The 23123-nt window shown below is 38.0% G+C and overlaps 1 protein-coding gene across 8 annotated transcripts in view; it reads right to left on the reverse strand.

Annotated features, from left to right (window-relative positions):
• Positions 1 to 770: 770 nt before the first annotated feature.
• Positions 771 to 23123, reverse strand: part of inaD (inactivation no afterpotential D) — a 368665-nt gene continuing 346312 nt past the window's right edge. For all 8 annotated transcript variants that reach the window (XM_070101124.1, XM_070101126.1, XM_070101122.1 and 5 more), the window contains 4 exons: positions 16147 to 16302; positions 7156 to 7308; positions 3384 to 3574; positions 771 to 3136 (listed from right to left, as the gene is read on the reverse strand). In XM_070101124.1, the coding sequence (XP_069957225.1) occupies positions 2695 to 3136; positions 3384 to 3574; positions 7156 to 7308; positions 16147 to 16302 (942 nt within the window). In that variant the 3' untranslated portion in view covers positions 771 to 2694. The remainder of the gene's footprint in view (positions 3137 to 3383; positions 3575 to 7155; positions 7309 to 16146; positions 16303 to 23123) is intronic.

Genomic DNA, 23123 nt, shown 5'->3' on the forward strand with positions numbered 1-23123 from the left:
CCCGTTTCTGGAAATTTCCCATTTTCTATGATTGTTCCCATTCTCTAATGATAAAGTCTATGGGAATTTCTCTCCCGTTTCTGGAAATTTCCCATTTTCTATGATTGTTCCCATTCTCTAATGATAAAGTCTATGGGAATTTCTCTCCCGTTTCTGGAAATTTCCCATTTTCTATGATTGTTCCCATTCTCTAATGATAAAGTCTATGGGAATTTCTCTCCCGTTTCTGGAAATTTCCCATTTTCTATGATTGTTCCCATTCTCTAATGATAAAGTCTATGGGAATTTCTCTCCCGTTTCTGGAAATTTCCCATTTTCTATGATTGTTCCCATTCTCTAATGATAAAGTCTATGGGAATTTCTCTCCCGTTTCTGGAAATTTCCCATTTTCTATGATTGTTCCCATTCTCTAATGATAAAGTCTATGGGAATTTCTCTCCCGTTTCTGGAAATTTCCCATTTTCTATGATTGTTCCCATTCTCTAATGATAAAGTCTATGGGAATTTCTCTCCCGTTTCTGGAAATTTCCCATTTTCTATGATTGTTCCCATTCTCTAATGATAAAGTCTATGGGAATTTCTCTCCCGTTTCTGGAAATTTCCCATTTTCTATGATTGTTCCCATTCTCTAATGATAGTCGTCTATGGGAATTTCTCTCCCGTTTCTGGAAATTTCCCAGACTATCATTAGAGAATGGGAACAATCATAGAAATTTCTGAAAGTGGTAATGACTTTGTTTATTATACATTGGAACAAATAAAAGAAACAGTAATGAGAAAAGTTTATTTCATATTACTGCCTTATTGCATAGATGATAAAAAGATGTCAATATGAGCTTATAATCCAATGTTGAGTGATAACCTGCTGACACTTTACCATGGCAGCAACAATCCTCCAGTGCATGTGGCAGTCACACTTTCATGCATTCTCTCCAACAATTAATCATGACATTGCAATGGCAGCCTCTAATCTGTTCCGAGCCAGATCAAAGGCCTCTGTCTGGGCAAGAATGCAAAACTAATCAAAGTCGGTAGACTATGGCAGTATGCAGTCAACATACCTGTTGGCAATATCAAGTCTTTCAGAACTGCGGCAGTACCCTTTGGGACTATTAATAAATAAGGCTTAAGTCCCATATTGCACAGTACTGAACTCTACTTCCAAAGGATGAGTTACAAAATAATGCCCTAATTATGCTTAACCTAAGGTAACCATCAGCATAATCTGATGCTGCTTTAAATTGCTCTTCTAAATTCTATAATAATACAACCCTAAGAAATTATTGTTCAGAATCAAGAAGTAAATTCATAACAATAGATAACAGATGTAACAAAACCTGGTTTATCCCAACTGACCAATTGCTGTTAAAACATTATATGATTTAAAAAAAATAGTTGCATTAACTACTAAAGTTTGGATTAACCAGGTTTTCTGTAATCAAGCAGTCAACAACATGAAGGTAGACTATGAAGTGTCCTATAGAAAACAAATGGCTTAAAAGCCTGCACATAATACCAATATAAATCTGATATGCTGTATAGACTTTGCAAAGTATCTAGCCAACTAACTGTATGCATACTATTACATTTATTTAAAACTGCAATGTGTATGTCTGTATATAACAGTATATATATAAACACATACACTGCAGTAAAACTGACAGTCTGTCAAAGAAATTTTACATATGTAATCAAAATACATTTCTTTTCAGAGATTAGAAATGAAAATTTTACAGCTCCTCCAAATTGTATACACCATTTTGACATTTTGTATTTATATTGCCAATTGTTTTTCCTTGTTCAAGTGTTTTTTTTTTTCTTAGATTATTAAATGTATGTTTTTTATATAAATCACAAATGACCTGTTAAGAGGCCCAAAAATCACATTTCCATTATTTGCTGTTCGTGTATAATCTTCAGAATTTAATTCACCTGTCCCCATTATAACCCATCCTAAAAAAAAAAAACTGCAATTCTATTAATGAATATTCAATGTCACACACTGGCTGCTCCAAGCATTTCCTGATTTTCAAGATCAATATTACAAATATTCTTCATAATCAAGTATGTGGTCTCTTACGTTCAGTTAACCTAAGCAGAGAGGATGCTCAGTTACCTGTTACTAAACCCAACGAATGATATACCTAACAATGAAAGATACATGTATTACCTACTTGCAACAGCAACTTCCTGTCCAGAAAATGCTTGGATCACCAAAATTCATAAAACCTCTTCAATGGCCTATGTACCTTTCGCATATTCTACAATACACAAGAAAACGCTAGTTTTCTTAGGAAGGCCTGCTGCACTTACTAAAGGGGGATAAAGGTGGTCAGAAAAAACAATTTAAATCAAAATACTCATACATGAAAACAAATTCAATAGAAAACTACCACAATCTCTAAAGGCCACACATTGGTGTAGTACTGTCCTACACTTACAGGCGAACAATTTAGTTGGTACTGCTATCAGCAATACAACAACTTTTTGAGTCCCATCGTATGTGTTCAATGAAAGCATTAGTAACTGACCACAATTAGCATTACTATTAACATGACATTGCAAATAAGCCTTCAAGTCATTAATAACAAAGACTTATAAGCAAGGACTGTTAAAAGTTTATCACTCTACAGAGCCATTCATTTGTAACAATTTAAATACACCAAAATTTCAAAATAAAAAAATGAACATTTTTCACTTAGACGGCAAAATAGTAAGTGCAACTGAACCACGAGCTTCTTTTAAAATAGCCACTGCATCGGCATGGGTCAGGCCAGCAAGAGATTGTCTGTTCACTTCCAGAATCTGATCCCCACGTCTTAGGGATCCCTCACGAGCTGCGGCACCTCGTTCAAACACACTTTTCACGTATATGGGGAGATCTCCCAAATTGGATCCAAAGCCTCCGACGATGGAAAAACCAAGACCATCTTCTCGCCTTTCTAGCAAGATTGTCCTTATTCCCAATGGTTCCTGAGTCTCAAGTGGTGAATGTGGTGGCTGTCTTGTTGGGAGGTGATGTGGCTGGTGGAGGAAAGGGAGATGTGTGCAAGGAATGGAAACAAGTGGCTCTGTAGGTGGACTGCTGGAGCTATCTGGGGAACTGTCACTTATTGTTACTGGCCAAGTGCTGTTCCTGAAAAATATAGTAATAAATATTTTACATAAAGCTCAGAAGATATTTTGAATCATATTCATGCATTTATTTATAGTACCAGTTCATAACATTTTCATATTAAAGTACAAACCTCTATTTCCTGTGCATGTATGTGGATAAAAAAAACATAAAATTATTGACAAACCAGCAAATGTAAATAAATAATTTCCCAATGCAGTTGAAATTATTCAACATTATGGTCATAATAGTAGGTATCACCACTTACGCATTGTTATTAGAATTAGCTTTCTTGCCAGCCTTAAGTCGCCCTAACTTCATGGAAACTGAACCTGGTGCACACTTTAAAATGGCTGCCGCTTGCTCTTGTGTAGCCTGGCGAAGATCCTTATCATTTACCTCCAAAATCTGATCGCCTTGCATTAGCCGACCATCACTTTCTGCCACACCACCTGGAACCTGTTAATATGTTATATATAAGGAGGGGATTTGGAATATTGGCAGTTTGGAGGGACTTCTAAACTGTCGTATCTGAGCACCTCTGCAAAGACAGTGATTATGAATGAGTGATGGTGAAAGTAATGAATGATGTTTAAAGTATTTTTATTTCTTTTAGGGTTTTTCTTTCTCTCTGGGTCACTGCCTCAGCGGAAAATGACCCCAATGTGTTAAAAAAAAAAAAAATTCTTATGACTGTGATTCAGGCTACAGTTAAATTTTTGAAACACATTACTGTCAAAAGTGTAATAAATTCAGTATAATCCTTGCAAATTTATTATTAACTGTTCAATTTGCTATTCATTGAAGAATTTATAGAAGGGGAGCTACCAGGGGGTGTCATGCTTATAAAAGCTCTCCAATTTTCCAACCAAAACAAATTGCCACATATAAAGAAACTCTCCAATTTCACCAGCAGGGTATATAGAAGGAATCGTCTAAAAACCTATTGAAAATCACTTCAAACACCCTCCAAAGACCAAAAGAAATTAGCACCACATCCCTCCATAATTAGAACAGCTACCAGTGTTTCACTGCCAGATGCATGATACCACAGCACTCCATTTCAAGCCTTCAAAATACACTTATAATGGTCAGCATACAAGCAATATGGCTGGAGGCAGAGGAATTGGATTAAAACAAAAATCCAAGCCCTACCAAGTGTGCAGAAGCTGGGCATTCAACACTGATGCAGGGCAGATAAAAAAAAAAAATCCCCTCCAACTGATTTGACTAAGTGAACTTCTGGCTACCATTGAAAGGCAAAAAGATGAAATATGAACACTGAAAAGTAACTACACATATCTAAAAGTTCTTAATGATAATCAAGCTAACAAAATATCGGAACTGGAAACCACGCCAAGTCCGCAATTATACAAACAAAAATGTAATCCATTCAAAAATTCAGGGGTTTTGTACTCTATTTTGAAAGAATAAAAGAAATATGCAAAAATCTGGTATATGTTTAAGAAGCAAGCAAAAAATCACTTTGGTTTCACAATGAAATGTACAAGGTGCTAACTTTGAGTATATGTGCTTATCATATACTGGAGTTATAATTGCTAATATTGATTTAATGAATGGTACATGCAATTTTCATAGCCATAATATATAGTACAGCCTCTCCTCACTTAGTGTCATAATCGTTTACTGATGCCTCAGACTTACGACGGGCTCTCCGACCAGTATTCATACCTAAATAATGTATATTAGAGCTGATTTCTTCTATTCTGTTATTTCAATATACAGTACACTACTGTATGAACATTTAAAAATATACCAGAAATGTTATAAATGGTGCAAAGTTGACATTAAAACAATATCGAAGACGGTTGGCAAACTCGCTACCATTTTTATTTTATTATCACACTGGCCGATTCCCACCAAGGCAGGGTGGCCCGAAAAAGAAAAACTTTCACCATCATTCACTCCATCACTGTCTTGCCAGAAGGGTGCTTTACACTACAGTTTTTAAACTGCAACATTAACACCCCTCCTTCAAAGTGCAGGCACTGTACTTCCCATCTCCAGGACTCAAGTCCGGCCTGCCGGTTTCCCTGAACCCCTTCATAGGGAACTCATTTAATTCATTTAACGACGTGATCTCAGGAACAGAACTCCATCGTTAAGTGAGGAGAGGCTGTATATGAAATAACTAAGCTATATATTCAGTAAAATAAGGCTATATTTGAGTTTCTGAACCCAGTCAACAAATTTTGATACCACAGTGACCAGTCTACAAAAGATATTTCTGGAGATATGACATTTACCTAAAAAATGTGCAAACTCTGAAAAAGATCTGTCTAATTAAAGCTCTCCAGAGTTGAAATGTCTACCCAAGATTTTTTATTATGAATTAGTTATGTAACCCACAAAAACAAGAAAATTCTGAGTTCACAACTCTGTTTTGCATTTTCTTAGTGTTAAGGCATGACTAATGGGTTACTCTAACTTGCTATGTGTAGTTTAGTCAAATCCTTCTATTATTAAAAATAGTAAGCTAACCTACATTTATTACAAAACTGTTTTGGTTTGGAGATAAATTAAAAAAATTTAATTTATCTTCTTTCTTTCAATGCACCGGCTGTATCCCACCGAGGCAGAGTGGCCCAAAAGTAAAAACAAAAGTTTCTCCTTGTACATTTAGGAATATATACAGGAGAAGGGGTTACTAGCCCCTTGCTCCTGGCATTTTAATCGCCTGTTACAACACGCATTGGAGGAAGAATTCTGTTCCACTTCCCCGTGGAAATAAACAAAAATAAGAACATGCTTGTACATGCATGTGTAGTGTGACCTAAATGTAAGTAGAAGTAACAAGACATACCTGAAATCTTGCATGTTTTTGACACAGAAAAAAGACACCAGCAATCCTACCATCATGTAAAACAATTACAGGCTTCCGGTGTACACTCACTTGGCAGGCCAGTAGTACCTCCCTAGGTGGCTGCTGTCTACCAACTTACTACCTAGGAATCTTGATTTATTTTTATTTATTTTTTTATTATCACACCGGCCGATTCCCACCAAGGCAGGGTGGCCCGAAAAAGAAAAACTTTCACCATCATTCACTCCATCACTGTCTTGCCAGAAGGGTGCTTTACACTACAGTTTTTAAACTGCAACATTAACACCCCTCCTTCAGAGTGCAGGCACTGTACTTCCCATCTCCAGGACTCAAGTCCGGCCTGCCGGTTTCCCTGAATCCCTTCATAAATGTTACTTTGCTCACACTCCAACAGCACGTCAAGTATTAAAAACCATTTGTCTCCATTCACTCCTATCAAACACGCTCACGCATGCCTGCTGGAAGTCCAAGCCCCTCGCACACAAAACCTCCTTTACCCCCTCCCTCCAACCCTTCCTAGGCCGACCCCTACCCCGCCTTCCTTCCACTACAGACTGATACACTCTTGAAGTCATTCTGTTTCGCTCCATTCTCTCTACATGTCCGAACCACCTCAACAACCCTTCCTCAGCCCTCTGGACAACAGTTTTGGTAATCCCGCACCTCCTCCTAACTTCCAAACTACGAATTCTCTGCATTATATTCACACCACACATTGCCCTCAGACATGACATCTCCACTGCCTCCAGCCTTCTCCTCGCTGCAACATTCATCACCCACGCTTCACACCCATATAAGAGCGTTGGTAAAACTATACTCTTCATGTATGAATGTATCTTGATTTATATCATAATTAAATTATTTACCAGTCAATCTAGACTGCAGGGGCAGTGACCCCTGGAACACCCTTCAGGTAGGTTGACCTACATTATAATTACGATATTAATTATTATAGGGAAATGCTAAACCCACAGGGGTCATATAGCCCCTGGGTAATGAAAGGCAATTGGGTTCAGTTCAAAGAAGGGTAGAAAGGGTTAAACTCCTTGGAACAAGAGTCCCTTGAGGGGGATACACACCTAGATAACATTAAACATTTTAAAGTTGTCTTTTAAAGACAAATGATCAATATTTTTAAAATGTGGAATAAATTTTCAAATGCAAAATCTTAAATTGTTTAAGAAGGTATACTTACCACATCAGATATAAAAACACCAGGTCCATTCTTGCGTCCAACTATTGAAAGGCCCAGGCCCTTCCCAGACTTCTTGGTGAGCTGGACGGTGATAGTATCATAGAGGTCCTCTTCCTTTTGCGTTCCTTCTTCACGGTAAACCACCATTTTCACCTATCACACCAAAAGTCTTTCATTATTTTTTGTTTTAACTGTGAATACAACCATAAAAACCACATGAAACTACACCACAAATTCGCTGCATTACAAAAAAACATGGTTGCAGTTTTTTCTTATTATGCACTGCGTGCTGCAGCATTTTTTTTTATATGGTGCACACTTACCACACAGACCCAGTCTCTCAAATCTAGGGCCAAATTTACTGCTCACAGCTTATCTCAATGAGCTGAGCTCATGGCAGAGTTCTATGGCACTGACCAGGAGTTCAAAACCATAGAACTATGGCACTGACTCTCAAAGGGTTAATGCAAGTTCAAGAGCAGTAAAGAGAACACTACATGGTTAATCTAAGGAAGCAGTGAAGTCCAGAACAGATTCCTGGAGGGATTTCAACTGAAAGAAGTCAGAAGATAGGGGTGGCCCACAGAAAACTTGGACCAAGTGACATCCTACTGCCTTTGCAGCTTCAACTGAATCTGCTAATTCCATTATATTTATATTATATTATCACACTGGCCGATTCCCACCAAGGCAGGGTGGCCTGAAAAAGAAAAACTTTCACCATCATTCACTCCATCACTGTCTTGCCAGAAGGGTGCTTTACACTACAGTTTTTAAACTGCAATGTTAACACCCCTCCTTCAGAGTGCAGGCACTGTACTTCCCATCTCCAGGACTCGAGTCCGGCCTGCCGGTTTCCCTGAACCCCTTCATAAATGTTACTTTGCTCACACTCCAACAGCACGTCAAGTATTAAAACCATTTGTCTCCATTCACTCCTATCAAACACGCTCACGCATGCCTGCTGGAAGTCCAAGCCCCTCGCACACAAAACCTCCTTTACCCCCTCCTTCCAACCTTTCCTAGGCCGACCCCTACCCCGCCTTGCTTCCACTACAGATTGACACACTCTTGAAGTCATTCTGTTTCGCTCCATTCTCTCCACATGTCCGAACCACCTCAACAACCCTTCCTCAGCCCTCTGGACAACAGTTTTGGTAATCCCGCACCTCCTCCTAACTTCCAAACTACGAATTCTCTGCATTATATTCACACCACACATTGCCCTCAGACATGACATCTCCACTGCCTCCAGCCTTCTCCTCGCTGCAACATTCATCACCCATGCTTCACACCCATATAAGAGCGTTGGTAAAACTATACTCTCATACATTTCCCTCTTTGCCTCCAAGGACAAAGTTCTTTGTCTCTACAGACTCCTAAGTGCACCACTCACCCTTTTCCCCTCATCAATTCTTTGATTCACCTCATCTTTCATAGACCCATCCGCTGACACGTCCACTCCCAAATATCTGAATACATTCACCTCCTCCATACTCTCTCCCTCCAATCTGATATCCAATCTTTCATCACCTAATCTTTTTGTTATCCTCATAATCTTACTCTTTCCTGTATTCACTTTCAATTTTCTTCTTTTGCACACCCTACCAAATTCATCCACCAATCTCTGCAACTTCTCTTCAGAATCTCCCAAGAGCACAGTGTCATCAGCAAAGAGCAACTGTGACAACTCCCACTTTATGTGTGATTCTTTATCTTTTAACTCCACGCCTCTTGCCAAGACCCTCGCATTTACTTCTCTTACAACCCCATCTATAAATATATTAAACAACCACAGTGACATCACACATCCTTGTCTAAGGCCTACTTTTACTGGGAAATAATTTCCCTCTTTCCTACATACTCTAACTTGAGCCTCACTATCCTCGTAAAAACTCTTCACTGCTTTCAGTAACCTATCAGCAACATTAAGAGTTTAGTTGCTTCAGAAGGGTACTCACCTGCTAATTTACATATTTTTTTTCCATACTGCACTCAGGAGTGGTGTCATTTAAGAACATAAGAAAGAAAGAACACTGCAACAGGCCTACTGACCCATGCGGAGCAGGTCCATGTCCCCCCCCCCCCCAGATTAGCCCAATGACCCACCCAGTCTAGTCACCTCCACTCAAGGATGGAGCACTGCACCAGACCCAGCAGCACAAGCTAGTCAGGTCCAACTCACACCCACCCACACCCACTCATGTACATATTTATCTAACCTATTTTTAAAACTACACAACGTTTTAGCCTGAATAACTGTACTCGGGAGTTTGTTTCACTTATCCACAACTCTATTACCAAACCAGTGCTTTCCTATATCCTTCCTGAATCTGAATTTTTCCAACTTGAAACCATTGCTGCGAGTCCTGTCTTGGCTGGAAATTTTCAGCACGCTATTTATATCCCCTTTATTTATTCCTGTTTTCCATTTATACACCTCGATCATATCCCCCCTAATTCTACGCCTTTCGAGAGAGTGCAGATTCAGGGCCCTCAGTCTATCCTCATAGGGAAGATTTCTGATACATGGGATCATCTTTGTCATCCTCCTCTGTACATTTTCCAGAGCATTTATATCCATTCTGTAATACGGTGACCAGAACTGAGCAGCATAGTCTAAATGAGGCCTAACCAAGGATATATAGAGTTGGAGAACAACCTGAGGACTTCTATCATTTATACTTCTAGATATGAAGCCAAGAATTCTGTTAGCTTTACTGCGAACACTAATGCACTGTTATCTTGGTTTTAGATTACTGCTAACCAGAACTCCTAAATCCTTTTTGCAATCAGTAGTATTAAGATCTACATTATTTAGTTTATATGTGGTATGGTTATTTAACTGTCCAACATTTAGAACTTTGCATTTGTCAGTATTAAACTGCATTTGCCACTTCTCTGACCATTGCATCAGTCTATTCAAATCATCCTGGAGTGCTCTAGTGTCCTCATTAGAATGAATTGGACGGCCTATTTTGGTGTCATCAGCAAATTTGCTTATGTCGCTATTTATTCCCTCATCTATGTCGTTTATGTAAATTGTGAACAACGGGCCCAACACTGACCCCTGAGGAACACCACTTGTGATGTGCCCCCATTCTGATTCTCCCCATTTATGCAAACTCTCTGCTGCCTATTTGTCAGCCATGCCTCTACCCAGGAAAAAATTTCTCCTCCTATTCCATGTGCCTTAAGTTTCCTCAATAGCCTCTGGTGTGGAACTCTATCGAAAGCCTTACTGAAGTCCATATACACTATCATATTCATTACCATGATCTACCTCCTCAAACACCTTAGTGAAAAAAGTTAGTAAATATGTAAGACAGGAACGCCCCTTTGTAAAACCGTGTTGAGATTCATTAATCTGTGCCTGTCAAGATGGCTACGAATTGCTTCGGCAGTTATTGATTCCATAAATTTTCCCACTATGGAGGTAAGGCTTATTGGTCTATAGTTCGAAGCCAAGGACCTGTCACCTGCCTTGTAAATAGGTATTACATTTGCCATTTTCCAATTATCAGGCACTATACCAGTTTGTAGTGATATGTTAAAAAGATTAGCAAAGGTATGCTAAGTTCCTCTTTACATTCCTTTAACACCCTTGCAAACAGTTCATCAGGACCTGGGGATCTGTTAGGTTTTAGTTTCTCTATTTGTCTGAGGACCATGTCACTAGTTACCGCAATCGTACATAGTTTATCATCATCCTGTTCTACGTAATCTATTATTTCAGGAATATCACTAGTACAGTGGACCCCCGCATAACGATCACCTCCAAATGTGACCAATTATGTAAGTGTATTTATGTAAGTGCGTTTGTACGTGTATGTTTGGGGGTCTGAAATGGACTAATCTACTTCACAATATTCCTTAAGGGAAAAAATTCGGTCAGTACTGGCACCTGAACATACTTCTGGAGTGAAAAAATATCGTTAACCAGGGGTCCACTGTATTTTCCTGGGTGAAAACTGAGAGGAAGTAGGTACTGAGAATTTCACACATATCCTTATCACTGTCAGTGATCTGACCAGAGTTACTCTTAAGTGGGCCAATCTTGTCCCTAATCTTGCTTCTGTATACCTGAAAGAACCCTTTTGGGTTTGTCTTTGAATCCCGTGCGACCTAAGCCTCATAATCCCTTTTTGCTTTTCTTATTCCTTTTTTTATTTCTCTCTTTAATGGAATATATTGATTTTTTAACTGCCTATCCCCTCTTTTGATACTCCTATATATGCCTCTCTTTTGACCAGCGAGATGTTTTAATCTATTGTTCATCCATTTGGGATAATTTTTGTTAATCTAATTTCTCTACTCGGAACAAAAGTTGTCTGGGCAACTAGAACTATGCTCTGAAAAACGTCATATTGGCAACCAAGACCACCTACCTGACCCATAGTCAGGACATCCCAATTTAGCCCACCCAGGTAATTTTTCAGTCCCATGAAGTCGGCCAAGCGAAAATCTGGGACAGAGATTTGATTGCAGTTATCTGGGTAATTCCATGATATATTGAAACTAAGTGATTTGTGATCACTTTCCCCAAGCTCATCATTAATCTCAAGATTATTAATTAGTGAATCTTTGTTGGCAAGAACCAAGTCAAGCAGACTGTTTCCTATAGCTGGTTCTGTCACAACCTGTTCTAAAAAGCAATCCTGAACCGTATCAAGAAAGTCACTAGACTCAAGATTTCCTGTCGTATTGTTCCAATCAATTTGTCTAAAGTTAAAATCTCCCATTATCACATCTAGATGCCTTATGAATTTCGTCCCATAACAGCTTACTGCCCTCCCAAAATTAATTTGTCATGTCCCTTGAGAAACTGTAGCCAAACAGATTCTGTGTTTGATGTTTCTAATCTTATATCATGTCTAAGACAACAATTTAAATTTTCTCTGACATACATTGCCACACCACCACCCTTCCTGTTGACTATCAGTGTGGAATAGTTTATAACCCTGTATGTTGCCTTCAGAAGGCATTTCTCTATTTTTCAGGTTGAACCAGGTCTCTGTTATACCAATAATATCTATATTACCTACACTTGCAAGTAATCTTAGCTCATCTATCTTATTTCTTAGATTCCTACTATTTGTATAGTAAACCTTAAGGGAGCTAGTCACTCATTGCCCTCTTCTATCTCTCTGTTTGTTGATCAATTGATTTGCCATTACTAGCAACTTTATTTTGAATATTGTCTTTTAAGCATAACCCTGAGGTATCCCGGTAATAACTGCTGTTTTTAACCTTAATGCTGCAGCCTGATTGTTTCCCACAAATAACCATACCTCTATAATCTATCAGTTTAAATTCCTAGACAAGTCATTAGTTACCCTCTCAATTGAATTGGCTAATGCAACCACTCCATTCCCAGAGAGATGAACCCCATCCCTTGCATACATATCACGTTTGCCAAAGAATAGGTCCCAGTTATCAATGAATGGGATTGCAAGTTCCTTGTAGTACCTGAATAAGCACATATGAAGTGATACAGAAAATGGTGATAAGGAGTATAGGAACAAAGAACAGAGAAGCGGATGCTGTCACCAAGACTGTTTACTACTTTCCCACAGACAGTATTAATTATTTCAAATTAATAATTAGGGAATTCACAACTAATTTCTGCAGATATCTGGTTATAATTAATTCAGGGACTTCGATAATACTGTAATAACTTGACAGATTAACCCCTTGACTGTTGCAACCCCTAATCCTGAGGTGTCTCCTGGTGTTGCAAAATTTAAAAAAAAAAATTATTTTTTTCTTATGAAATGATAGAGAATCTTTTCCCAATTGTAATGCCACCAAAAAAACGAAATTTGATGGAAAGCTGACGGAATTACGCTCTCGCAAAGTTAGCGACCTCGGTGATATGTACAAATTGGTGATTTCACCCACTTGGAGCCCTATTTTCGGCTAATTCTGTTGTTCCAGTCGACCAAACTCATAGCTATTTCTTTAGAACTCCGTTTTTTCAATCGATTGAGTACAATAAACTGCCCATTTACCAATTTCAACTACCCAATAACGTGGTCAGAAATTTGCAATTTGGCCAATTTCACGAAAATTAAAAAATATGACAATTTCAAAATAAGGTCCAGAATGAACAATGCAGACATTCCTGGCTCTAAAATAACATTTACTTTGTTCATCAATCATGTCTCCAGGCCCCTCTGATATTACTCTTGCTTTCTATTTTGAATTTTTATTCAAAAAAAAAATAGAAGATTTACTGTTATGCAGACTACTGCAATATTGTAACAGTTGTACAAATAATGTCAACCCATTCATGACTGCATAATAGAATGGCTAGTTGGATATTTATTGGACAATGACATTTGTTTACTTTTGAACATCGGCAAAAATCAAACATTTCCCCTACTTTGAGCTCCATTTCCAGGCTCTTTTTATAGTAAAACCAACCAAAATTACCTCTATTTCTATAATATGTTTTCCATTCTATCAAATGAGACCAAGAAAACGAGAATACAAACAAAAATACTATACGAAAATAGACCACAAAGTCGGCATTTTAATTACAAAAAACGGTCAGTTTTTTTTTTTCTCATTATGCACTGCGTGCTCCAGAATTTTTTTTATGTGGTGCACACTGACCACACAGACCCATTCTCTCGCATGTGAGCCCACCAGCTTTCTCCTGCTTGATTTGAAGCCACTAAAATTTATGAGTATATATACGTCAAACACGGTACCTCGTAAGACGTATATATACGACCGAAACAGTCAAAGGATTAAAACTGTAAGCTTACTTGACAAATACAACACCCTAAATAATCTAAAATATTGTTTTGTTAATAATTGTATACTATAACTAACAGGCCTACACATAAAGTACTTTTAAATAAATACTGAACACCATTATAACGGATAATACTGACTACATACATCTAATAAATTAGTATACAGCCTTTCCTCACTTAGCGACACACTCGTTTACCAACAACTCAGACTTATGACGGGCTCTCTGACCAGTATGCATACCTACATAATGTATATTAGAGCTGATTTCCTCTATTCTGTTTATTACAATATGCAGTACACTACTGTATAAACATTTAAAAATATTATAAATGGTACAAAGGTGACATTAATACAATATCAAAGATGGTTGACACAAACCCACTACCATCATAGTATGCTCCTTGCTTAGCGACAAATTTGTTTACCAACCTGGTCTTAGGAATGGAACTCCGTCGTTAAGTGAGGAAAGGCTTTTAGTGAATTTTCTAGTAATGAGAGAAACTTCAACCCAATATTTAACTTACTAAATTTAGTTTAGTAACAATGCAATAGTGAACTACATGTTAGTGAAGTGATCTTGGCTGCACTACCCATATGCCTACCACACTGCCCCTTATTGTATGTATTAATATACCCACTTAGTACAAAAAAAAAAAGGGGGGGGGGGGCAGAAACTAGTTTAGTTAGTTCCGATGTTAAACTGTGTTCTAGAAGTGGTACACTATATAAATAACTAACCATTTCAACATTTATATAGACACAATGCAGAATTTATTAACCAAGTGGTTTAAAAATGGGCAGTTAAACCATGATCATTTCCCATCATCTACAAAAAAAAAAAAAAAGATGGATAACATTAAATTCCCACAATTTCAGTATGTTACACGATTTACTACAAAATTTAATTACCATTTAACTTAATATCTTACCTTATCCTTTACCATAACGAAAAAAGAACAAAATTGATAAAATAAATCAGTTTAAGGATGAAAATCATTTGAAAGGTGTTAAGTCTAAAATATAAAAATTAAACATAATACCTACTAATAGAAAAAAATGCCGAGAAAAACAAATGTAATGATTTAAATAAACTGCTTTAATATTAACTTCTGAACACTACAAATGACAACACATTTTCATCTAAGTTTCTTTTAAAATAGTGGTACCCCGAATTTCGTACAGCCTCCAACTCGAACAATTATGTAAGTGTATTATTGTAAGTGCTTTTGTATGTGTATTTTTGGGGGCCCGAAATGGATTAATCTAATTTACATTATTATATATGGGAACAAATTTATTTGGTAACGGCCCTTGAACATCCTTCTGGAATGAACTATGGCCGAAACTCGGGGTACCACTGTATATGTGTATTTTTCCTTTAGCAAGTTAATTGCCTACTTTCACTTCCATTTTAATTATAAAACAAAAAAAAAAAAACGTTAAAAATAACTTATTAATAACATAACTGATAGTCTTGGTGATAAGATTGTAACTTTGTCTTAATTACAAGATTATGTATAACTTGCTCTACTGTATTTTACTAAGTTTTCATATTTATGCCAGGTGGTGATATTCAATCCTATAAACATAGTGATGAATGGGATATAGTAATTCACTTTATAATGAACTTCCCATAATGTTATTCTGTTACAAGAGCCTCAAAAAGTGCAAGCATCTTGATAAGACCACAAAACATTGATATTACATGCCATAGTCTAAAATAAATTAAGTCCAGCGAGACCTGACTTAGCTTATGCCTACACAGTGCATTTCCCAAGGTAAGGGGATCCAATAAAAGAAGCAGCCACCATCATTCATTCAATAGCCATTTTGCTAGACAAGAGCTAACATCACAATTAATATTACCCTGCAAACTGCACCCCCCCCCCCCCGGGACCAATGAAGAACTCGAACACAAGTCCATACCTCAAATAAATAAATAAATAAAGATTAAAGGAGGCTGCATTTACATTTTATATTCACTTTCATTATATTTTCCTTAACCCCATCAGACATTTCCCATCAAGGTGGGGCAACCCAAAGAAGGAAATATTTATGTTCCACCTTGTTTTCTTTAACATCACTGGCCACATGAAAGAAGCATTCATTAACACTCATACAATATACGTACAACAATTTTTCCTGAAGGGCACAGACTGCCTTTTTTCTTTCTTAACTGTATATAAAACATGCCATAGCTTACATTCTTTAGTGCAATTTGCTTACCTTTGAGGGAGTCTGCCGTAGGACACTCAGAGCCTTCTGGTGAGTTATTTCTCTAAAGTTTTCATTATTCACATTCAGAATCTGGTCACCAGGTTTCAGTCGTCCATCCTTAGCAGCTGCACCATCAGGATAGACTTCGTGGATAATTATAGCACCCTGCCAATCACAATTATCCATTTAGAATTAAAAAAAATCCTACAATTTGTAAATACAGCCTCTCCTCACTTAGGGACGTACTCGTTTACCGACGACTCGGGCTTACGATGGGCTCTCTGACCAGTATGCATTCCTAGATAATGTATATTAGAGCTGATTTCCTCTATTCTGTTTATTACAATACGTATACAGTGCACTACTGTATAAACATTTAAAAATATGCCAGGAATGTTATAAATGGTGCAGAAGTGACATTAAAACAATATCCGAGATGGCTGATACAAACCCACTACCATTATAACATGCTCCTCACTTGGCGACGAATTTGTTTACCGACAGTCTTAGGAACGGAACTCCATCGTTAAGAGAGGAAAAGCTGTATATACAAAATCTATAGACTTAATGTTAGAGATAACTGATTTTGCTTCTGTTCACAGTAATACAGAATCAGAAAATTAAAAAAATTAAAATTAAAATTGTAATGTTAGAAATGCTGTGCACACTTTAATGTCAGTTGAAATGCTTTAATTTTTTTTTTTTATACACACTGGCCCTCTGGCACTGTATATAATTAATACATAGTCAGTTCATTTTACTCATCCAGAAATTGCATTTTCAATAAATTGTAATTGATTTTTTTTTTTTTTGCCCAAATTCACATTTCATGGGAAACTTCCCTCACATTACCATCACAAAGGTTGGAAAATAAAAGGCACGAGTCCCTTTTTCATGCAAAATCCAGCTTGTTTGCAGTGGGATATTTTTCCCACCAAGTAGAGTGACCCAAAAAGGAATTAACGCTAACCAATCATTTCATCACTGTCTTCCCAGAGGTGCACCGACATTATAGCTCTAAACTCCAATGTCCTCACACACCTTCAGAGTGCAGGCACTGTACTACCCACCTCCAGGACTCAAGTCCAGCTAACCAGTTTCCTTGAATCCCTTCATAAATGTTAACTTGCTCACACTCCAACACACATTTGCTGTTGGATTTATTCCTACTGAAGGCATATGGTCTTAGCCAGTCTCCAATTTGAAATTTACTGCATATGCTATGCAGTATGCTGTATACTTCTGCTGTCCATGTAGCTCTGGGTTTAAGGCTTTAGATATCTAATGGTTTTACTAACAAGGACTGCTACAGGGCAGTGGTGATTACAGTCTGCCCAGTGGAGGAGGACCAGTCATCTATCGATGTTGGTATCCTTTTCATGATTTCGCATATGACTTCTTTCTCTGAGCCTGACCTCAGGGTGCCCATTTGTCTAATCAGCTAGTATATATCACTATTTTAACACTGTATATCTGAATATATCTGAGGCATATTTCGCAGATATATTCAAAACTTGGGACAATAAATTAATGCTTAACCCTTAAACAGTCCAAACAGATCGACGTTCAAATTCGTAGTGCTCCAAAAGTAGATCTACTTTTTTTACATATTTTCAAATATAACAAAAAAAATGTAGATAAAGGTTTTTTTTACACGTTTTCAAATGTAAAACAAAAACGAAGATCTACATTTTTTTTTTACATACTTTCAGATGTTGAAAAAATGTATATAGTATACGTTTGGACCATTTAAGGGTTAAACTAAGTCTTACTCTTGCCAATGAAGCTTACACATCCTGCCATATCTATCGTTCTTTTTACCACCAATGATGACTTAAGGATTATCTAATATTTGAATGCTTCAAAACAATCTAGTACCTTATTTATTATTTTTTACACAAATAAACTTTACCGGCCAAGAACTGATATCCTACCTCAGCTCATTTCAAAGACCCAGCCCTATCTAACGTATATTACCATCCCCCAGGATGCGACACAACAGTCAACTAACACCCAGGTACCTACTTATTGCTAGGTGAACAGGGGCAACAGGTGTAAAGAAACATGCCCAACATTTTCACCTTTGCTGGGCATAGAACTGAGGACACTCAGTGTAAATGGCTGAAGTAGTTTACATTATTTTTATTGTCCACAAGTCGTACCTTTCATATCTGTATATACCATATTTCGCAGCTTATTAGACACTTTTTTTCCATAAAATGTCTCCAAAAACCACCCTGTGTCTTATAAACTGAAGGTCAGTGATGGGAGCTATAAGTTTGGGGTGTGGGGTGAGATGTAGCTCTTCCAGTTACATCTGATGCCGAGCCATTGAAACTACAACAAGTCTTATAAGCCGCGAACTACAGTAAATATTTTTTATTCCTTTTCTCTTTGAGGGGGAAGACTTTTGACACAATGTATGATATGCTTGTAGCTCAGTTCATCAGGCTGGATAGTAAATAAACAAGTGACTGCATGGACCAAGCCTCACATTTGGCTAGACACCTCAAGTCAAGGGATTCGTTATCATAATAGGGTATACCATATCATAATTATACATGGTTTACCTGTAGTTGGGGGCACATACATAGAGGGGGGCAACCCACTGCTACTGCAGGCTGGTCCCAGACCAAGCTCTAGTTATATCCAAATCAATCAGGCTGTTGGTGCTGGCCACAAACCATCCAATGTAGAAACCACAACCCAGATGATCAAAACCTGACTTAAGTAATTTATCAAGTTTCAAAACTTCTTGAAGACAGCTACAGCTGTATTGGTAATTCCCCTCGATATGGTATCTGATACAACAGATTACACATGGGTTTGGTACATCATATATCCATGTATTTAGGTACAAGGGTTGCCTCTTTTACCAGCAGGCACAATTAACACTTCCAGGATTATTATGATGAATTTTTATGTTTTGCCGCATCAAAAAATGAAAAAACTTGCCGTATACTTGTTCAGGATGTTATCCTTGTATGTACTAGGAAACGCAAGAGATGAATTTTAAACATTAAAAATATCATGCATTATATCTTGATTTTCATATTCTATTCGCTTGAAATGAGAATAAATGAAAAACATTTTGAGCTTTAAAGTTAAGGTCTAATTTTATGGTACTTATTTAATAAAAACAGAGCCCATTGCTTTTCATACTTGTGAGATTCAATTTCTCTTATCCCCACAGCACAGCAGCAGGTAAAGGGAAAAAGTGTATACACAATGTAATAAATCAAAGCAGGTTATGCTTCTACCATTATTAATGTACTGCTCTTCCATAAGGAAAACAATATTTTTCAAATAAAAGTTTACATAGTCATTCACATCTAACATCTGCAAGACGACAGAAATCCTTTAACACTGAAAACAACTGCATTTAATTGTTAATTTTCATACTTACTCGCTATTTTGTGGACATTCGTGAGAAGTAAGGAAAGAAGAAAAACTGTGGTTAATATTTCAATATTAAAACAATCACAAAACAATGAATTATTTGTTGAACAATTTACTCATCCACCTCCCTAACCAGCTCATGCCCAATGACTATCATAAAATTAACTAAAATCTGAAAATGTAAAAAAAAACACAAACGTATAATTTTTATTGGAACCAATAATTTTGTTCCACACTATATCATAACATAACGCACATTGTCAAAGTAGAATGATATACAATAATCGGTAGTAATCCCTTTTAGGAACCAAAAAGTCCTAGGTAAAATGAGTTGCAATAATAGTAACTTCTCCTAAGGCAAACAAGTGCCCATAAACTAAAGACTGCTGAAAAAGCAATGCCAGTACTATACTACAATGCACATTTTCTGATGTATGCATTTTAGCTGACTTACCCATGTATAATCAAGTCCAAAAATTTGCAAGGGATAGATCTAGAGATTCCTAGGTAGTAGGTTGGTAGACAGCAACTGCCTAGGAAGGTACTACCATCCTGCCAAGTGAGTGTAAAACGAAAGCCTGTAATTGTTTTACATGATGGTAGGATTGCTGGTGTCCTTTTTTCTGTCTCATAAACATGCAAGATTTCAGGTACGTCTTGCTACTTCTACTTACACTTAGATCACACTACACATACATGTACAAGCATATATATACACACCCCTCTGGGTTTTCTGCTGTTTTCTTTCTAGTTCTTGTTCTTGTTTATTTCCTCTTATCTTCATGGGGAAGTGGAACAGAATTCTTCCTCCGTAAGCCATGCGTTTGTAAGAGGCGACTAAAATGCCAGGAGCACGGGGCTAGTAACCCCTTCTCCTGTATAAATTACTAAATTTGAAAAGAGAAACTTTTGTTTTTCTTTTTGGGCCACCCTGCCTCGGTGGGATACGGCCAGTTTGTTGGGGGTAAAAAAAAAAAAAAAAAAAAAAAAGCTCTAGAGATTCTTGCAAATTTAGTGGCAATATCTCTTAAATATGACTAATTTGATTAATATTAGCATTCTCATGATGTTTGAAAAGGAGAGAGATCTGGCTAGGACAAAATCCATTGAGCATGTTCTCAACAATATCCAAGGGTTAACTAAGTCGGTGAAGGGCAGATGAGCACCAAACAAGCCAGGCCCAAGACCAGGCTCTGGGAATTGAAAAACTCTTGAAACTCATCAAAGGTAAAAGTATCAATATATCAAAGCTCCTGCAATAAACAGTTGGACCTGATGCCATGCTTTTCTGGTCCTTGCCAGGTCAACCTGATTGTTGCTGTTAGTGGTCCACTGGCCCACATCTATCACTACCTGACTGATCTGACACTGGTGGAGGTAATGATCGAGTTTTCCTTTAAAGAGTAAATTCCTGTAATATGTCTAGGCCCACAAATGTTAACACTTTACTTATCCTGCCCATGGCACCCCTGCCCTTCACACTGGGTTAATTTTCAACTTCCTCCATATCTCCAATTCCAGAACATCATAATAGTGAGTAGGTTTGGGGACCAAGCCCATGAGTATCTTCCATATACAGTGGTACCTCACTTAAGCAGGTGGGGATATAGTTTTGGAGTGGTTGGTGCAATTATTTAATAAATGTATGGAAGAGGGTAAGGTACCTAGGGATTGGCAGAGAGCATGCATAGTTCCTTTGTATAAAGGCAAAGGGGATAAAAGAGTGCAAAAATTATAGGGGGATAAGTCTGTTGAGTATACCTGGCAAAGTGTATGGTAGAGTTATTATTGAAAGAATTAAGAGTAAAATGGAGAATAGGATAGCAGATGAACAAGGAGGCTTTAGAAAAGGTAAGGGGTGTGTGGACCAGGTGTTTACAGTGAAACATATAAGTGAACAGTATTTAGATAAGGCTAAAGAGGTCTTTGTGGCATTTATGGATTTGGAAAAGGCATATGACAGGGTGGATAGGGGGGCAATGTGGCAGATGTTGCAGGTATATGGTGTAGGAGGTAGGTTACTGAAAGCAGTGAAGAGTTTTTACGAGGATAGTGAGGCTCAAGTTAGAGTATGTAGGAAAGAGGGAAATTATTTCCCAGTAAAAGTAGGCCTTAGACAAGGATGTGTGATGTCACCGTGGTTGTTTAATATATTTATAGATGGGGTTGTAAGAGAAGTAAATGCGAGGATCTTGGCAAGAGGCGTGGAGTTAAAAGATAAAGAATCACACATAAAGTGGGAGTTGTCACAGTTGCTCTTTGCTGATGACACTGTGCTCTTGGGAGATTCTGAAGAGAAGTTGCAGAGATTGGTGGATGAATTTGGTAGGGTGTGCAAAAGAAGAAAATTGAAAGTGAATACAGGAAAGAGTAAGGTTATGAGGATAACAAAAAGATTAAGTGATGAAAGATTGGATATCAGATTGGAGGGAGAGAGTATGGAGGAGGTGAATGTATTCAGATATTTGGGAGTGGACGTGTCAGCGGATGGGTCTATGAAAGATGAGGTGAATCAAAGAATTGATGAGGGGAAAAGGGTGAGTGGTGCACTTAGGAGTCTGTGGAGACAAAGAACTTTGTCCTTGGAGGCAAAGAGGGGAATGTATGAGAGTATAGTTTTACCAACGCTCTTATATGGGTGTGAAGCATGGGTGATGAATGTTGCAGCGAGGAGAAGGCTGGAGGCAGTGGAGATGTCATGTCTGAGAGCAATGTGTGGTGTGAATATAATGCAGAGAATTCGTAGTTTGGAGGTTAGGAGGAGGTGCGGGATTACCAAAACTGTTGTCCAGAGGGCTGAGGAAGGGTTGTTGAGGTGGTTCGGACATGTGGAGAGAATGGAGCGAAACAGAATAACTTCAAGAGTGTATCAGTCTGTAGTGGAAGGAAGGCGGGGTAGGGGTCGGCCTAGGAAAGGTTGGAGGGAGGGGGTAAAGGAGGTTTTGTGTGTGAGGGGGCTTGGACTTCCAGCAGGCATGCGTGAGCGTGTTTGATAGGAGTGAATGGAGACAAATGGTTTTTAATACTTGACGTGCTGTTGGAGTGTGAGCAGGGTAACATTTATGAAGGGGTTCAGGGAAACCGGCAGGCCGGACTTGAGTCCTGGAGATGGGAAGTACAGTGCCTGCACTCTTGAAGGAGGGGTGTTAATGTTGCAGTTTAAAAACTGTAGTGTAAAGCACCCTTCTGGCAAGACAGTGATGGAGTGAATGATGGTGAAAGTTTTTCTTTTTCGGGCCACCCTGCCTTGGTGGGAATCGGCCAGTGTGATAATAATAAAAAAAAAAACCTCACTTACGAGTTTAATTCATTCTGTGACCAAGCTTGTAACTCAATTTGCTTGTATATCAAATCAATTTTCCTCATTGAAATTAACAGAAGTGTCATTAATCAGTTCCAGTCCCAAAAAAACCACCCCAAGATAGGCTTAATTGCTTAACTTACTTGCTACACTCTTCACTACTCCATCCACCACCTTCACTACTCCATCCACCACCTTCACTACTCTACCCACCACTATCACTACTCTACCCACCACTATCACTACTCCACCCACCACCATCACTACTCTACCCACCACCATCACC

The sequence above is a fragment of the Cherax quadricarinatus genome, chromosome 76, assembly GCF_038502225.1.
Source record: "Cherax quadricarinatus isolate ZL_2023a chromosome 76, ASM3850222v1, whole genome shotgun sequence".
Lineage (NCBI taxonomy): Eukaryota > Metazoa > Arthropoda > Malacostraca > Decapoda > Parastacidae > Cherax > Cherax quadricarinatus.